At 40.5% G+C, this 20,208-nt stretch overlaps 1 protein-coding gene across 6 annotated transcripts in view; it reads left to right on the forward strand.

Moving 5' to 3' along the window:
- edaradd (EDAR-associated death domain) overlaps nt 1-20,208 on the forward strand; it is a 44,435-nt gene that overhangs the window by 3,450 nt on the left and 20,777 nt on the right. For 4 of the 6 annotated variants that reach the window (XM_037124169.1, XM_037124170.1, XM_037124171.1 and 1 more), the window contains exons 2-3: nt 640-800; nt 7,912-8,019. In XM_037124169.1, the coding sequence (XP_036980064.1) occupies nt 640-800; nt 7,912-8,019 (269 nt within the window). Of the gene's footprint in view, nt 1-639; nt 801-7,911; nt 8,020-14,589; nt 14,786-20,208 lie in introns of those variants that run through there. The other 2 variants (XM_037124173.1, XM_037124174.1) reach the window with 1 other exon arrangement.

The following is a 20,208-nucleotide window of genomic DNA, read 5'->3' on the forward strand; positions in this document are numbered from 1 at the left end:
TGGCTGTAACACTTTAATTTCCCTTTTGGATCAATAAAGTACTCTATCCATCTACCAGTATCCCATATAACTGGCAGTTTTGAAAGTGGTATTAGTAGCTATATCTACATACATTTTAAGATAATAATTTTGATTAACCACCATACTTTGGTTTTGTAGAAATTGCATTTTTGCTTTACCATCTGCTGGTTAAAAATTACAAAAGTAATAATTCAGAGTAATGTAAACCTTTCAAATTTTTCTCTGTTCCCTCATTTCCCCACCCCTTACCTCCTATATGTAATGTTACTGTATTTGTTTATTATTGAAGTTTGTCTTCTGTACCCCCTATTCCCACCCACTCACCCCCCATGCTTAATTGAACTAATTTTCTGCCAACATACAGTGAAAATATTGTAGCTAGCTAGTGGTTAGCTGATGACAAGGTGCTAGGTGGTGTTTGCAGACTGCATTTGACATGTGATGGTTAGCTTGGTTGGCGATGGTTGTGTTAGCTTATTCTGGAATCACCTGAATGTGTGTTAAATTTGTGTTCAAGGTCTTGGACGTTGAGAGCAGCTTTTTCTTGAGGTTGCACAGCAAGCACCTGAACACGTCATTTTTCTCTGTTGTTTCATTCAAACTCATGTATTTCTGAAGGTACGGCCCAGCGACTCCCTTGGGAACAATTTGTCTCCGTCCTCCTCACCCTCTGCCAGCTTTCCATCAAGTAAAAACTCACTCAAGCTCACTCGTCTGTTGCTGTGTCTCAATTCAGGGTCTGCATCCTTCAAAGGACCCGGCTTTTGAGGACTTCGAAGGTGAGTCCCTTGGAGGGACCTTGTTAACCGCGTCAACCATTGTTAAAAGGGACGGTCTAGACTTTGAAGCATTTCCTGGTTGCGTCACCAGATGTTTTACCCTTATGTCTTTCTTTCCTCTTTGTGTTCAGGTGCTTTATGTCTTTCTTCTTTCTTCTTCTGCTGAGCAGTATGACCAAAATGGTCATACCGCCCAGCACTAGTTACGATTTCACAGTATAAAAGGCGGCACATTTGCTGCAAGGTAAAGGCTGCACTCTGCCGCCCTGTCTATCTAAAAGGGAGGTTTAATATTCCTTCTTTCCCTAAAAGCCGTCACTGGCATAAACATGTGATGTGACGTGAAGCACGAAGTTGGGCGTGAACAGTGACGTACAACATATGCATGGGAAGAAATGTGGCAACACTTGACAGATTTACTTAATTACAGACCTGTGGCCCACATTCTCGCCTCCTCAGTCAAACACATGCCGATGTTATATCCCCGCTATTAAAGGAATAGCGAGCAACAGACATCTAACAGGAAGCAGGTCGAATTTGTCTTCAAAATAAGAGCTTTACATTGCACCCTATTTGAGTTTAGAACAGGGTTCCTAGCGGGCAACAGAGACCGAGGAAAGCTAGCATCTCCCAGATATCAGCGGCTTTCCAGTTGCTCATCTTGACATCCACAGATGGAGTTATTAACTGACTATTAACTTGATGTCTATCCTAGCCATCTTCACTGTAACATAACACCAGAGCGCTACTGTTTACTCTCACCAAGCTTCGCAGTTGCACCATGCCTGTTTAGAAGCGCAACACTGAAAAGGGTCTGGTCTGAAACATTGTTGCGCGGTGCAGTGTAGGGTAGCGTTCTGAACATTGTGTAATCAAATACACCGGTATGGGGGTATATTAAAAATTCATATCATAACGAAAATATACACTGGTATTTGGTGTGAACTGGTATACTGCCCAGCACTACTAGTAACCCCTGCTACTTGTGGTGACGTTACTGGCAAACGTTGGTAGAATGATGCCTTACACTTAGACTCACCTCACTGTCATTCTTGCTGATTCCCCTAGCTTCCAAAATGTTTGTACACATGGCGCAAGGTTTCTGTTACATTACACAGATTTTAGTATTTAAGTGTGTATTCATTTATTGATAAATCCCAATTTATGCTTAGATAATGGCACACTTCAGGTCCTCTTTTGTGTGTATGCCATGTTTATAAATGAATTGATTTATCTATGGGATTTTGAGCATAACATGTATAATAGACCTCATATATGGGGTGGAATTAATACAAAGATTCAGTCTGTGAAACATGGTACTAACAAAGAGACTAACAAGGAGACAGTAAGGTCAATGTCTACCTGGAGAGATCTGACATGATCTAGGAAGGGTTGCCAGATTTTATTTAAATTTTATTTTGAGAACAAAGGGAATATCTATTTTTTTCCAATCTCATAAAATGAAGAGCATTCTTTAACTATTGAAATCAAGTTGGGGGGGCTCTTCCACTGCAACAGAATGGCATGTCTTGCTAGTAACGTGAGAAAGGCAACAAGCTCAGCAAAACAGGACCACAGTGAAATGCCAATGGGTAGGACACCAAGCAGGGCAAGTAATGGTGAGGGTTGGATATTGGCAGATGTGATGGCTGAGAGTGAGTCAAAAATGCATGTCCAGAAAGGAGCAAGGCTGAGGCAAGACCAGAACATGTGACTGAGATTGGCTGGTCCTTGGTGACATTTGTCACAGTTTGGATTCATGTCAGGATAGATACAAGCCAGCTTACTTTTAGACCAGTGAACTCTGTGAATCAATTTGCATTGTAAAACTCCATGGCGAGCACAGACAGATGGTAAGTGAAAGCTTGAGTTAACTGGTTGAAGGAAGCAAATATGCCAGTAATGTAAAGGTGTTTTATTGACACAATCCCCTGGTCTTTCCAGATCAAAAATAGCCTTGTTAACAACTGACAGAGTGAACAAATGGTCAGAATGTACTGGGGACAAGACAGGTATTAACTGTAACCTAAAGTGCCATCTGAACTGATTCCAGATCATAAGGCAGTTTTTCACTACAACACTGCTAGAGTGTGCAGTCAGTGATGGAGTGGTGAAGGGGGAGGCACAACAGAGACATCAGAGACGAGGGACTACATGAGGTTTCCTCAGTCTGAAGCCATGGTGGAGATAGGCTACTTGGTGTTGCACCAGTGCAATACTGTTCTAATGTTTTCAGACCAATAGTACAGCAAAAAGCTGGGTAGCGCTAAGCCACCCAACTCCTTAGGTTTTTGTGTTATCTTAGGGGTGCTTTTGTTACAAATAAATTATGAGGTTGAGCTATCAAGTGAATGGAAAAATGGTTTAGCGAGGAAGATAGGGATACATTGGAAAAGATATAAAAACTTGGCCCGTACATTCATTTTAATACAATTTATCCAACCAGTGAGAGACAAAGGTAAGAGAGACCACTGGTGGATGTCTTGGGACAGCCTGGCTAAAAGAGAGGAACAGTTAGATTTAAAAAGTTCTGAAAAGTTCTTAGTTCCACAATAACCCAAATATTTAAAGTGCTCCAGAGATGTTCTGAATGGCAACTTTGAGAGGGGACAGGCTGGCATAAGTTCGCTGTCATGGAGATTTAATTTCTAACCTGAGATTTGCCCAAATTCTTTCAACACGTTGTGTACTAGGGGGATAGATTTGTCTGGTGGGAAAGAATGACCAAGAGGTCATCGGCGTATAGGGATAGTATTTATGTTCTCTGCCACCTCTTGAGATGCCCAGCATCTGACTGGACCTGAGGACTACTGCTAGAAGTTCAATGGCAGTGGCAAACAGCAATGGAGAGAGTGGGCAGCCCTGTCAGGTACTACATTCAAGGGAGAAATAGAATAGTCAATAATTGTCGAGACACAAGCAATAGGTGATGTATATAAAAGCTTAATCCATGATGCAAATGTACTGCCCAAGCCAAAAGGTATCAATTTGGCGAGCTCAGCTTTTCTTGTTTTCCTCTGCCATACTCTCATTTCTAAAATCTACTTTTTTTTAAACAAAGTTGTTTAAGGCATTTTCAGTTAAAGGTTTTGTCATTTTCAGACAAAGGGGCAGACATATTATGTATTATAGTATATGCCTTGGAGATCAGACCCCTGTTCCATGGATTCAGATTGAATAAAGCATACACAGAATCTTTTTTTGGCAGCTTGGGGTAAGTAGGGAAATGTTTGGGGGTGAAACTGCGTGTTTAGAGATATCTGAAGAGGTGAGACCTTGGGATACTATGGTCTTTTTCTAGGGCTTCATAGGACAGGAAGGAGCTCTCATCAAACAAACCATCAAAGAAAACTAGTCCATGCCGATGCCAACCAGCAAAATTCTGGTCTGTCTGTGAGGGTGCGAAGAGATGGTTGAAAGAAAGAGGGGAGAGGCTGTTCATCTGATCAAGGTTTAAATGCTTATGAAATTGTACCCAAATTCTAATGGAATTAGACACCACAGGATTAGAAAAAGTCCTACCATTTGTCTGTGTTGCCAATGGAGCTGTTAGCAGCGAGATAGGGGATATCCATGCATGTGATGAAGGCTCCACCATCGCCCAGGCAAGCCCATTTTTGTCAGAGAAAGACGTCACCCAATATGCCAGTTTGGAAATATTTGATAATGGAGGAAGATGGGGAGACCCAATCCTCCTTCCGTCTTTCCGGACAGTTCTTCTTTATACGAGGCGTAGCGTGATTCCATATAAAAGATGAGACATACTTATCCAGTTTAATAAAGAAATGTTTTGGGAGCCAGATAGGGATTGCTACGAACAAATACAGGAATCTAGGCAATACTGTCATCTTGAGGCCATTGATGCAGTCCGCAAGCGAGACGGGGAAGCACAACCACCTCTCTAAATCTTTTTTGGTTTACTCTAATAAATTAACAAAGTTGGTCTTTTTGAGTGATTTAAATGAACTGCTTACATGTACTCATAAGTACTTAAAGGACTGATGTTCAGTTTTAAAGGGAAAAGTGTCATAGTCTAGTGTTTTGCTTATACTGGATCTTATACTTATTGGAAAAAATAGACTTTTTGATCAGTTTAATTTATAGCTAGAGAAACTCCCAAATTCCTGTAGTAACTGCAGGAGGTGAGGTATAGATTGGTCTGGGTTGGCGACAAAAAGGAGCAAGTCCTCTGCATAAAGCGCAGTCTTACAGGTTGTGTTTTCCTCTAGTGCTGCCCTTGATCCTCCCATCCTCCCTGATTGCAATGACCAGAGGTTGTATGGCTAAGTGACAGACAGCGGCCCTGACGCGTGCCTTTCTATGTATATATGTTTAGCCATTTGTTTTTCCAGCTGACATAGTGCTACTATATAAAATTTTGATCCAGTTTCTGAATGTTTCCCCGAATCCGTACTTCTTCATGACTGCATGTAAATACTCCCACTCTATCCAATCAAAAGCCTTTTCAGCATCGAGTGACAAAATTACCTCAGGATGCTGTGTGGAATGGGTGGAATACATTACATTAAAGAACTGCCTTAAGTTGAAAAAGGGCTGTCGGCCTTAAATAAATCAGGTCTGATCCTAATGTATGAGTGTTAGTATCACATTGTTCAATCAGTTAGCCAAGGTATTGGTCATGATTTTGTAATCACAACAGAGGAGACTGATGGGTCTGTAAGATGAGCACTCAAGTGGATTCTTATCCTTTTTTAATTGATATAGTTGCTTGGGTGAGAGTTGGTCATAAACAGCCAGACTCCAGAGTTTCGTCATACATTGATTTAAGTAAGGGGACTAAGCTTGAGGAGAATGTCTTAAAGTACTCAATTGGAAACCCATCAGGTCCTGGAGTCCCCCCGCTCAGCGTGGAGTTATTTACGGCTTGGATCTCATTGGTGGCGAGAGGTTGATCAAGGGAGGACTGGATGTCTGCATTGAGAGTGGGAGCATCTAGAGAGTCCAGATAGGATTGTATTTTAGCTGTATTTGTGTCCGCATCTGACAAATAAAAGTTTGAGTAATACTTTTTAAATTGGCTTTTCATAAGGTTTGGATCAGGTGTGGTTACGCCTGGACCAGTGTTAATCGCTGTAATTTGAGAATTGCTGGTTGACTGTCAGAGCTGAAGAGCAAGCATTTGACCTGCTTTCTCACCGTGCTCACAGAATTTGTGTTTAGTTTTAAGCAAATTGCTTACTACCTTTTAAGTAGAGAGATTATTATATTCCATTTGTAACAAGATGCACTCTTCGTGTAGTTCTGATGTGAAGTGTGTTGAGCATTTTTTATCGATGTCTGTGTTTATTGTGTTCTTTATTCTTATGTGGCGTCTATGAAATTATCTGACCTCTGATGTAGGCTTTATGTGATTCCCACAAGGTGCGACAACATATGTTTGGATAGTCACTAATTTCGAAAAGGAGGTCTATTTGTCCAGCAATAAACTTTTTAAGTTCGGAACATAGCAACAAATAGAGGTCAAGCTGCCATGTTCGCTGTGGTCAGATGTTATCTGGGAAGTGAATGGCTAATTGTACAGGGGAATGACCTGACACTACAATACTGTGGTATTGTGAGTTGGTAACATATGGGAGGAGGTTATTATTGATCAGAAAGTAATCTATCCTTGAGTAACTTTTGTGGACAGGTGAAAAAAAAGAGAATTGTTTCACATCAGGATTCAGTTTCCTCTATGGGTCTGCAAGATTGTAGGAGTGCATGAAAGAGTCAAGGACACCACCAGATTTGCACAGCTGGCTCCCCGGTTTGGGACTAGATCTGCCTAATTGCGGATGAATTTCAAGTCTCCAGCTATAATAAGCTGGTGGGTGTTGACATCAGTTAAGGACAAAATTATTTTAGTGAAAAACTGAGGATCATCCCAATTTCAGTTGTAGATATTGACGAGAATAATGAGACAGTTATATACGTAGCTTGCCAATTAATATGATAAATTTGGGGCACCATTTAGCTCAGTGGGTAGAGCAGGCATCCCATGTGCAGAGGCATTGTCCTCATGGCAGCGAGCCCAGGTTCAACTCTGGGGCCCTTTGCTGCGTGTCACTCCCCCTCTCTCTCGTCCTGTTTCCTGTCACCTCTTCAGCTTAACTGTCAAATAAAGCCATAAAAAGTATTATGAAAATATAAAAAACATGATAAATCTACCACTGGAGTCTTGCATTGTTTTAGTATGGGTGAAATAGACTCCCTTCCTAAAGAGAATCGCAACACCTCTTGAGTTGTGGTTAAAGCTGGAATGAGAGACCTGGCCCATCCAACTGTTTCTCAGCCTTGTGTGGGCTAAATGATCTCAAATGACAACATCTTGTGATGTTTAACTGTATTGCCCATGCCACAGAGCCAGGAGCCCTATGTATCGGTCTCTGTGATGTCATGTCACATTGGATTTGTAAAGATATATCATTTCCTCAAGCCCTTGGAAAAAATGGTTGGATCTAATAATACAAACATACAGCACAAACAAACACAAGAAAACTTATGAAGAGTTGAGAGCAGGTTGGCAAAATACTCTTGGTACTCTTCCTTAAAGGATATCAGCCCACCCACGTAGGTTGCTCCATCACCAATTGAGCATACCATCGAACAAGAACACTTGGTGTTAACTAAGCCCTACGAGAACTATGCATGAATAGAACAGATAAAGAGATAATGATCCTCTAAGATTAGGATTACTGACTTAGTTACGTTAAGTAGCTGCCATACATAAAATAATAATAAGAATAAAAAAAGTTTCATTTGAAATTGAAGATTATCCATCCACTCAATGTGAAGTCTGTGTAATGGTTCGTGAATTAACCTCAGAGGAAAGGTGAGAAAAAAATAGATAAAAGCTACCTGCACATTCTTGATTATTAATAATGGCCACTGTGCTCCAATTACAAATGAACCCCATGTAAATATTGACTTTGTTATTGCACCCTTTCAAAACTGCCATGAACGTTTACCGTTCAGATGAAAAGTAGTATAGATAGACTGTACATGACATTTTGAGGCATAACAGGTTGTATGTGAGTGTTGGGTTTACAGTCCTTCAGTTACCTATATCCTAGGTTTGCAAGCGACCGATAATGTATTGCTTATGTGACAGGTCGCCATCTGGGTGCTGCTGACCAGGCCCTCTTTATTTTTGATCATCTGGAAGGAGAAGCAAAGGAAGAGATCAAGTTTCGCTCTGCTGCGGAGCGAGGAGACGCCAGTAAGGTTTTCGCTATTTTAGAGGAGCTTCATGGCTGTGCCCAGCCTTATGTAACTTTGCAGCAGGCGTTCTTTTCTCGGCACCAACTTGAGGGGGAGACACTGCACAAGTTTTCTTTAGCCCATATGGCTTTAATAGCACAGGTCAAATAGTGCGCTCCTGATGGGGTACCAAATGCAGATGTTCTCCTTCAGGACCAATTCATTGAGCATGTGCTTGATTGTTCTCTTCATCGAGAGCCCAAACAATTTGTTCGTCGTCAACCAACTGTCACCCTGTTGGAGCTACATAGTGAGGCAATTCGCTGGGAGAAGGAGGGTCTTCCAGGAGGCGCTAGGGGGTGTAGTACCTCTTTGCCTGCAGCTTAGGGCCTGCAGTACAGAGTACAGGGCCACGCCCAGCCTGCCCCTAACATCACCCCTCCTGGCCCAGGATTCAGTGAACTGATGGATCTTTTGAAGCGCCAGCAGGAGCAGCTTGACCAGTTGACCCAGACTGATGCCTCCCTGCAGGCCCCTCGTCCCTAAGGTCAAATTTCTCGTAATGGCCTTTTGATCTGTAGAAAGTGTGAGCAGCCTGGCCATTTTGCTCGAGAGTGTGATGGCGCATGGGCTCCCCATAGACGCTGTGTTAATTCGGTGGCTGGCTTGAGCTCTAACGCCGCAGGGTTAACTCCTTCTCCTCACCCGTCGGAAAACTGAAAGCCACTGAGCTGCCTAAGCCACAGTTCAGTTGGGGAGTCCATAGGCTCCCAGGAAGGTGCAGCAGCTGACTTAATTGCCCCTTGTTCAAACATTGATGCATCCATTGGAGGGGTCTCTGTGTCTGTGTCTTCCTGGAGCAGTTTGCACCTTGGGGTCATGATCGCCTTCAATCTTGGCTACAGCTGCGAGCGGCTAACGGCCTAGCGATTCCATAGATCGGCTTTTTGGAACTTGATGTGGGGTTCTTATTGGCTCTAGTGACAACCTTCAATCAGCAGCAGTGAGCGAGCGACAAGTGTTCCGCTGCGCACAGACAGTAGATGTCTTTGATCGGGTTGTGATCTTGTAACACTATTAGCGGTAAAAAGCTACCGAGACAATTTCAAAGAAATCATTTAAAACCACAGGGAATTAACGTGAAATTAGATTTATTAAATTTTTTACTTGTTATCTTTTGTCAAGGCATTATTTTTCACTGGCCCCACTGGGCCAGTGCTTGGAGCGTTCTGGTGGCCCTGACAGTTTTAAAAGTACATTCGGGCCACCGGGCCATTTATATTGTCGACCTCTGGACTGTATGGTTTCAAAACTGATGTTATTGGGAAGTTAGTTTTTAGATGTATAAGAATGCTTGTTTTCATAGCTTTTGATTTGGTTGTGGAATTGCTTGTGTTTTCCTAGTCTTATGAAGATTCGCTCTCATGAAGGCCAAGCATCTAGGGGTTAGCATCCTACTTAATATCAACTTGCTAATATAGAGCTCTGATTTGGGGAACAAGAGGTTTGCCCACTGAGAAGACAGACCTATGTAGGACCAGTAGGAAACAGTAAGGATAATTTGTTAGCCCAGGGGTAAGACATCCCAAAACTTGGATGTATATTTCTCATTCTGTAACAATCTGATTTATTCTCATTATGTAATGATCGGATTTATTCTCGTTACACAACCTTGTATGTGAATTGTTGGTTAAAGTAAGAGAGTATGATGGAACTTTTTATTTTTGTTTTAGAGAGAGCTTTCAAGAGGAAAATGGGAAGTTGTTTCAGTAGAAGGTCTGAGAGAGATTTACTGGTCCTGCAAAGTACATGCATGATAATTATGGTGACGCTAATTGGGTTAAGTAAAATTCTAAGACTGGAAAATATGAGAGAGAAAGTAAGTGCTCTCCCAGATAAGATAAAAAATAAGCATTTCTCCTCCCTCAAAAATTAGATGGATAAAAGTAGCTGCTGTTATGCAGAATCTTAAATAGTTTCTCTTACAGATCAAAATTAAAAAGCTAAAAAAGAAGAAGAAGAAGAAGAAGAAGAAGAAGAAGAAGAAGAAGAAGAAGAAGAAGAAGAAGAAGAAGAAGAAGAAGAAGAAGAAGAAGAAGAAGAAGAAAACACAACGCAGACTAAGATTATGCCAGACAGTCAAACGGACATGTCCTATAGAAACACTAAACCAAATAAATACTATCGAAATAAAAAAGCCTTTATCCTGTAAGAGAGATAAAATAATCCAGTGTTGATAACACTGGTGATGACTGGAAGTCCATCTGATTACATGCAACATTTGTTTGTGAACAGTCTTCAACCAAAAATCTGGACAAAGTTACAATTGACAGTCGGGTGGTCAAGAAAACCAGTGACTGAATTGGTAGAAATAGCACAACACCATTGTAATTGGGATAACACAGAACAAATAATATGCAGAATGCATGAAAGGCTAATGGTTTCTCAAGTGTCTCACACCACACACGGAACAAACAGAGGAGAACGCAGTAGCAAAGGAAGCTCCCAAAAAGAGAAAGGGTGCCAAAGATGCTGGCCCTCGTACCATGAGCAAAGCCACAGGCCACCTTTCTCTAACCATGAGAATTGCTTCTTATGTGATGAGTCAGGTCATTGGGTAAGAAACTGCCCAAACAAAGTAGCTCTACGTACCCTGCCAAGGCACCTCCATTAAGTAACCAAAATAGAAGACCCATCAACGCAACAGTATAACCAGTAGCACTGTCAGGACAGTGACAACATTGAAACACGAGAAATTGTAACTCAAGCTCCACTAAATTAGCAAAAACTAAAAAATAACCTAATTAAATGATATATGTGAATTAACATAATTCTTGATAGACATAGATTCTCTTTTTCTCCAGTAAAACCATCATCACGTTTTAAAGTTTCTAAAGAAAACAGAGCTGTGGGGGTTGGAAGTATTCCTATTTGTCTACCTGTATTTAAGACTACTCTAGTATCCATGGATCCTTTCACCAAAAGCATGTCCAGATTCACTACTTTCCACTCCTTTCTTCTATCAGATACCACACCCGAGAATCTGTTAGGACGAGATTTGTTACGAACTAAATGGCACCATCTATTACAAACCTGATGGCATCTTTTTTAGAGACTAATGAACATAAAACAACTGTGTTAGCTGCTCTGATAAATCAAAATCAACCAATAGGTGAAGAGAAAGGGAAAGTCAATGATAGAGTTGTGTCTTGTGTGCCCCAGTCAATATTACTCTAATGACATTGGTTTGATTAAAACCAATGAGCCAGCATACATTTTGCTAAAACAGAATGCCCCCTGTCAAGGAACTCGCTGGATCCCCTCTCTCAAGAAAAGAGTGAAGGCATTTGTCCCATAATTCTATCTCTGTTAAACCAAGGGATAATAGTGTCATGGAACAGTGTCAGGTTGGGGGTTTAAAGGGGAAAACTATGGAAAGGGGAGGTGGACCCAAACACAGTTACACAGGAGGCAAGATAAGGGGAACAAAAGGTGAGCTTTTATTAAACAAAAGCTGAATGCAAAAAAACCCCAAAACAGACATAATGGGACAAAAGGCAAAGTAGCAAAACAAAACCAGCAAGACAAAGTAGCAACAAAAGAAAACAGCAAGACAGTACAAATCAAAAATCAAAGTTCAACTCAAACATGGAAAACTCAAAACCAAAACATACCAAACAGGGGACAGGTAGTCAAACAGGAGCATGGACATACAAAGACAAACCAAGACAGAATACAAACAGAAAACAGTGACCGGACAGGGAGTGAAGGGAACACAGAGACTAAATACACAGACACTGATTACCAAACGAGGAACAGGTGAGGAGAGAGAGGAGGGAGGAAGCCAGGTGTGATAACGAAGGGGAGGAGCACAGAGGAGCAGACCAGGAGGGAACAAGACTGACAGACAGAGGGAGACAGAGGGCTGACCACAGGAAAGACTTAAAGGACAAGAGACACAAGAGGGCATGGAAAAACAAAACATCACACAAGACATGGAAAAACAAAACATAGGACACAACAAGACATAATACAAAGACATGAGAAAATAAGACAAAAAAAACATAATCAGAGCATAACACCAGGACATGAATCTGGAGTCATGACAAACAGTCCATGTAGTACTCCTATACTTTAACTATACTAGATCTGCAAGCTATTAATGAAGTGGTACTCCCCTGTTTCCTTTAGTTCCAAATCCTACAACTGTATTATCTTCAATATCAGCCAGTTTGACTCATTATACTATCTCAACCTTTGCAGTGCATTTTTCTCTGTTCCTCTGCATAAAGATAGCCAGTATCTGTTTGCATTTGGCCTCTCCCTCTACTGCTGTTAGACTGACACAGTTTTCTTTCTCAAAGCTTTAGTGGTGAAGGGCCACAAAAGCCTCACTAAAGAAGGCTCAGTTGTGTCAGAAATACTTGGGATGAACATGAATTGGTTCTACAAGAGTCCTTCCTCAGTCCAGGATAAAAGCTATAGTGGAAATGCCAAAACCCACAAATGTGTCACAGACGAAGACATCTTTAGGAATGACAGGTCACTGTGGACAATGGATAATTGACTATGCCTCACTTGCTACAACACTTCAAATTTCATGTTCTTCTAAGCCTTAGTCCTGACCTTTCAGAAACTTTTTTCCAACTCTGACCTAGTTTTCTACACTGATGGTTTTGCTTGGAGTGCCATGTGCAGGGTATGCAATTTGTGATAATTTTTCAATAATTTATAGCACCACCCTGCCACCCTCAAGTTCTGCCCAAGTAGCTGAAGTCCACTTAAGAGACCATGTCATCTTGCAAAAGGTAAAATTGTCGCCATTTATACAGATTCCAAACATGCTTTTGGATGTTTACTTGATTTCCTTCATCTATTTGCTGTTGTTAATTCAATCATTGGGCCAAGTGTCAAGTTTCTGGCCCATTCCAGCTCACGGGAATTTGAGCTCAAGCGGTGGACAACAAATAGTAATAATAATAATAATCCGGCACAATTTTAGAAGGGTTCTACCCCTTCGGGGTTAGAACCCTAATAATTATAAACAGGCACAAACTCAATAGGGTTCTACCTCTTTGGGGTTAAAACACTAATAATAAACCGGCACAATTTCAGAGTGGTTCTACCCCTTCGGTGTTAGAACCCTAAAGATAAGGGAACATTTTCCATTCGCTGATAGGGTCACACTTCATTTCAGTGCTCCAGCCGTGATCAAGTCAGAAACATTCAGACTACTCACGTTGCTGTTCTGTCCCTTCAAAATAAAAGCACTCAACCGGAAATAGGTTACATTAACTCATCTGTTTTTTTCTGCCATTTTTTCGCAAGGTGAAGTGAAAGATTTAAAACTTTTTCTTTGCTGACAGGATTAATTCTTTCACATTCAAATTTTGAGCTCATGGTGTACTTGACAATTAAAATACATGTTAGTGAACTTTAATTTGCCAAGAGGCAAGGCATATTAACATGCTAGTTAAACAGGATCATTATTGTGCAGCTATGCTTTGGAAGGGTCATAAAAAAGGTTCTATGCAATGTACAGTTTCATCACAACTCAATGCCACAGATGACACTTTCTAAGGGAGTCTACAGTTGACATGACCGCAGCAGAAATGTCCAGTAGAGCCATTGCCATGATTTTATTCATTTATTTAATTTACTACTATAAACCGCTTCCAACGTGGTTTCCAGGAGTTTGGCGCTACATCCCCACAGACTACATTTAACCGTGCCAGCCCAGGACATGTTTGTCCAATGACGGCCTGTTCAGCCAATATCCAGCAGCTTCACACAGGCCACAATCAGCAACCTGATCAGTTATGTGAAGGAGATATGTGGAATGGTATTTGGCAAATTCTCAGAGAGACTTTGGAGATGATTTATGGTTGTGAGATGAACATTAAACTCAGGGACATCCCTGCAGTCAGGCTGTGGACATCACACTCCAACAAAACGTGTGACTTCTGTGGCATTGAGCTGTTTGACAAAAATTGCAAATTTCAGAATGAATTTTTTTGACATCAGCATCTAGTAGAGACACGGACATAACATACGCAGCACGTGATGGCTGCATCTCAGAACTGCTGCAGCTGCACACTCACACTGTTTTTCCACACAGACAGCCGTGCTGATGCCAATCATATCTTTCAATATGGAGTTTGCCTTGTATAATTATCAGTAAAGATGATGCCATGATTGCCTGTCACCTGCAGCAGTTGAGCTGTGCGGCCATTCATGCCCTACACACGCAGCTCGGAGTATCAGCGAGACCCACCTGTTGTCTAATCTTCATCACCCGTCGGTTGGACGGATTATCTTGAGAGAATTAATCACTTTTTAGATCAATTTTTACCTCCAAAGGCGAGAGAAATAAAGCCTTAAAAGAGTTAAGAAATAAACTCTAAATTTTTTCATTCTTTTACTTATATTTTGATATTTTCCTCACGCTTGATGTTACATAACCCACTTAAACTTATAACTTAATATAGCGTTTATCATAAGTAGTCACCTGTTAACGACTTCCGAAAGGACGTTATATAATTTACGAGGGGACCATGAAGGCAACATCAATCTGGTACATCTCCACGAACTGAGAGTTTCATTTGTGTGAGCCGCCGACCAAGCCGACAGCAGCCTCTACTCTGCCTTTAGCGTGAGGATTACTGCCTGTTTCTTAATCTGTTAACGTTAAAGGAAATTTATATCCCACCTTGATACATCTTCCTGGATGGGAGACGTCACAGTTTCCAAAATGAGCAGTTTGAGGGCGTGTAAGGAGCCATTCGGTAAGTGAAATAACTAAGTGTCTTCATAGACGCTGTGTGGATATCAGAGATACTGTGTTCAACTCTTCATTTGCTCCTGTATCACTAAAGCTACATTTATTTCGTCATGCCTTATTTTCTTTTGTTTTAACAACCAAAAATGTTATGTTATTGTTAGTACTATTCATATAAATATTATTATTATTATTTTTTATATATCGGAAGCTATTAAGTACATTCAGGAAATTCAACCTGGCTTGAAAGTCATTCACACGATGTTAGTTTGGGGAAACCAACACACATTTCCTGGTTAGCTGTTAGAAACCACAGCCAAGACAGTTTCCACAATTCAGAAATTCTCTTGTTCTACTGATGAAAAACCTGTTTTGCACCGTGATAATTGGTTCTTGTTGCTTATAAATGACTACGGTATATTTCCTTATCAGAATGTGGTTTCTCGTTTTGTATCTACGTGAATGCAGCGTGACACTTACAACTGGCCACCCGCATTTTTGGTCCCAGTTTATGTGTTGTAAATAATGTCTTTATTAATGGTCAATTAATTATTTACTGTTGCTTTATACAGACACTTCAAGCCATTAATAATGTCACCTAACTGTGAGGCTGCTGAGTAACCACCTACACTTTGACATTTAACCAACTAACTAGAGGTGCTCTCACACTTCGCTCCATGTCCAGTCCTCCTCAGTGCCCCGCTGGTCTGCACTCACACTCAGTACGTTTCCTTACACACTCAAGTTGAACTAAGGTTTTAGCTTGATTAGATCATTTAATTGGACTTCTGCCACTGAAGAAGTAAAACCCTAGAGAACTGAGACGTCATCAGCTTCAGCTGTTGGCCAACAATGATCTGTGTTCATAATCAGCCAGTAACACTCTAGACGTCCTTCCTGTATATAGTTGTGTTTGCTAATTGTACTGTATATGTATAAATTATAAAAGGTATACTATTCTTGAAGTGATATTATTTACATGTGTTCCGAAAGATTAAATATTTTCCAGACTTTATTCAAACAAGTTAGAGATAATGCAAAACCAGGAGTAAATACAGAACAACAGCTAAATCTGTCAGGCAGAGTTCAGCACTTGATGTGATTGTTCCAGATGTAGTCCTTATATTCTGGCCTGTAAAGCAACAGATGTGCGACATGATTAGTTATTTTTATGGATCAGAACTCGACTGTCCTCAGCATACTGTGAATCCCGACACCTTCAATTTATTTCATTTTATCAATTCATGCTTTCGACTTGGAGTACCAGCCCTTTATTGTCCCTTACATTTTTCTACTTGATGTGTTTATTATTATGCACCAAAACACAAATTCAAATGGTGAAAGACTACTTGGCTAAAAATGTGAATCTGATGAGGGCACTTGTGTGTCAACATACTGGTCAACATACTGTACAAACACAAGCAGTTTAGTTGTAGGTGGTGTTTATCAGTAAAAAAACAGCAGGAATATTCTACTGTAGATGCTGATCTGCTCATGTACAGTCCTTTGAGCTTGAAGATCTTTTACTCGATTTATGAACATCGCCTCCTTGACCTGTCGCCCTTGCACATCCACCGCTTCTGCCTCCACTTTCTTGGGTACTGAGAAATGCTGTGAATAAGTGGTTTTGTTTGAGCTAATCGATTTCAGGCCCATTTCTAATCGAGCTTTCCTCTGTTAACGTTTAGGGAAAATTGTTTTTGGTCAAATACTTGCTTGTCAAATGGACCATTTTCTGTCATATGTGAGACTCATATGTGAGATTTCATATGGTATCCCTAAAGGCAGCATTATTGGCCCTATCACCAGGTCAAGTACCATTATTATATTGATGATATACAGCTGGACCTTTTTCTTGTCAAATGATCCCAATGCATTGCACACATTTATCGCCTCTCTCACTGACAGTAATGTATGGATGGGTAAACTTTTTAACACTAAATGAGGGAAAAAAATATGATATTCTGCCCACACAGATTAAAACTTACTTCAAGAACTTTAAATATAAATTTGAATCCCCATTTTAACAAGATTAATAAAACCTTCCTTTCACCTTGTGAATATTCAAATGGCTGAGTCTTAGCTAAATCAAGGTAAATAAATTGTAATTCCTAACGGCTACTTAAATGCATTCATTTTGCTTTGTGAAGCACTTTTGCATGCAGTTTAAAAGTAGGAATATGTAGGAAAAGCTGATGTGTTATTAAAGAGGTAGTTACGCATTGATGCACCAACATATACACACAGAGATATATACAGAGACACACATAGCCCACTATCAGCAATGTTATACAAGTAGCAGTGAGATTGTACACCATGAGTGTAAAAAGCTACTGTCGGTTGTCTGGGTCAGGTATTGTTGGCGTGGCATTCATCTCCATACATGAGTGGAAACAAACTCATGATTAAGCACACAACTGCTTATACACTGTGCTGAATCCTTTCATAGTAGACATGGGTGGTAAAAATAGAGAAAAGCTGGGTTCACCTGCTTGGAATTATGGCTCTAAGCAATGCATTATAATGTGGTTATTTCATCTCTTGAACTTTATCCAGAGCGTGCAGTTACATGTCCATGCATTCCCGGAGAAGAAGAAACAACACTCTACTGGTTCGGGGTTCAACTTGCATTGGATGATTTGGTGGCTGGCTGTACATAGTTAATGCTCTATGTTTAAAGGGGAATACCACCTATATATTTGTTTACATCATATTTCCTGGTAATTTGTTTGAGCATGTTAACTAGAAATGTTGCAACACTGTGTAATATTGTAATGTCAGTAGAAACTTGGACAGTTTTTATTCATTCTATGACTTTGACCAGATTACCATTTTTCTACTGCAGTCAGGTTTGTGCCTTCGGTGTTATATGATAAGACAGTGAATTATGGGGACAGTTTATGAAACTGAATTTGAAACCAGGAATTAAAGTGGCAACTATTTTGACAAGAAACATTTCATGCAAAAATTCAGAATGTTTGAGTTTCTCAAATGACAAAATAAGCTGCTATACCTTGTCTCCCGTCACTTAATAAAGGAAAGTTTAGACTGATTAATTGATAATGAAATTACGTGTTAGTTGGAGCCCCATATTGGAGACCAGTAATTACAGTCACTGTTTTGTCCTGATTCATTTGAGGAAATGTGGGTTACTTGAGTCAGACATTCTGTTGTCAAGATAGTAAAAGCACCTCATGATTTCTATCTAATGAAAGAATTCACTAAGCTCTGATGTACTGTAGCATAGCCTTTATGAAGTGAGGTAGAAAGTAAAGATGTGGAGGTCACAATGGTTGGTCACACTGAAGAGAAAAGTTCATGTCTCGTTGCACAGTCCTGCTCTGTGCAGTTGTTGTTGCAAGAGATTCAAAATGTTGGCATTAGATGTAATTTGGTGTTTTTCAGAATTTTTGATTAGGGTTTTGAAGTTAGGACCCCTACCCATTTTCCAATAAAGGTATAACCAGAGGTACAAGAAAAGAAAATGACAGCTGATTCTGAGCTCTACAAATTTCACCTTCCACTGGGCACATTTCTGTTACCTCATGTGTACAAAACTATTTTGTTCCATCCTCCCAGTGATGGGCGGTATACCGGTTCACACCGAATACCGGTGTATATTTTCGTTAGATTATTAATTTCTAATATACCCCCATACCGGTGTATTTGATTACACAGCGTTCTGAACGCTACGTTGTGCCGTGCAACACTGTTTCAGACCAGACCCTTTTCAGTGTTGCGCTTCTAAACAGACATGGTGCAACTGCAAGGTGTGTGTAGATGGCTAGGATAGACATTGCAGTTAATGACTTCATCTGCGGATGTCAAGATGAGCAACTGGAAAGCCGCTGAGATCCGGGAGGTGCTAGCTCTCCTCGGTCTCTGTAGCTGTCTGCTTGTTAGCTGCTAACGCTCGCTACTTTCAAATTAAAAGCCCCCCGCTAGGAACCCAGTTCTAAACTCCAGTGGGGTGCAATGTAAACCTCTTATTTTGAAGACAAATTTGCTTCCTGTTAGCTGTCTGTTGCTTGAGGCAGCTAACGCGAGGCGCTCCACTGCACGCTTCCTTTAATAGCGGGGGTTTAACATTGGAGTGTGTTTGACTGAGGAGGCGAGAATATGGGCCAGGGGTCTATAATTAAGTAAATCTGTCAAGTGTCGCCACATTTCTTCTGATACATATATTGTACGTCACTGTTCATGCCCAACTTTGTGCTTCACATCACATCACATGTTTATGCCTAACCCGGTGGCGGCTTTTTGGGAAAGAAGGAATATTAAACTTCCCTTTTAGATAGACAGGGCGGCAGAATGCAGCCTTTACCTTGCAGCAAATGTGCCGCCTTTTATACCATGAAACCATTAGAATTTTGAAAAATACCATGATATACATTTTTGGTCAAACCACCCAGCACTACTCCATGCAGCTTCTCATCCCACTGGAAGTGTTTCAGTTGGGAAGCATCGTGCCTGGTTGATGATGTTGACTTGTGCAGACTGTGTTAATTTAATAATTTCTCTTTGATTTTTGTGCCTAATGTTGTTGAGTTGGCTATGTAGTGAAATCAGTCTATTATGGTTTGTTTTAAGAGTGTTTATTGTTAACATTACTGCATTTGTGGTGCTTTAGAGCCTGAATTGGCACAATGTGTTTTTAATTTTGAATCGGGATGCACTGGGCCGTTCTGCTGGCTGATTGACATGGCTGCTGTCCTCTGTCAGAAATAGACTCGGTGTGTTTCTTGGATCGCTTTAATACCCTGTTAGTGAATGCCCCAATTTTAAGGTTCTTTTTCCAAAATGACATACTGAAATTAAAAGCATGACAGCTCCCACATAGTTTGAGACTCAGTGATGTGCCATTGGAAAGGTAACACCCTCAAGTTTTTTTTTAGAAGTGCAAGTGTGATTCTATGACGTACCGACACAGAGTTACAGAGGTTGGAACACATGTTTTGGTTTCCGTCCAATTCAAATGTCAATAAACTGACTAAGATATAAGGGTTCAGGTATGTCTATGGCTACAGCAGACACAATTAGGCCATAGCCACAGGTCTCAACTTGCTACACTCTAAACCTGAAGTAAAAGACTGAAAAATTGATTTTTCACATTTTTTTTTCTAAAGGCATGTCTGTGCGTTTTGCTTGGGACTTTTGGTTTCCAAGAGCGCCTACTGAGATTCAAAGGCTCATAACTTGAGAACCCCTTTTACCTAGAAACATAATCTTGGTTTCAAATGAAAGTTAAGACCCTGGGGTTTCTTGCTTGTTTCTTGATTTGATGCTGCTCATTCTGGGATAGAATGACAGAGGCATAACCGTTGAAAACAACATTTTTACCATTCCGCCTACAGGATTTTAATTAGAAAAAAGCCAAAGTGAACTTGGAAAATGTTTTATATAAATATTAGAAAAATTGTAGAAAAACTT

The sequence above is a fragment of the Acanthopagrus latus genome, chromosome 15, assembly GCF_904848185.1.
Source record: "Acanthopagrus latus isolate v.2019 chromosome 15, fAcaLat1.1, whole genome shotgun sequence".
Classification (NCBI taxonomy): Eukaryota; Metazoa; Chordata; class Actinopteri; order Spariformes; family Sparidae; genus Acanthopagrus; species Acanthopagrus latus.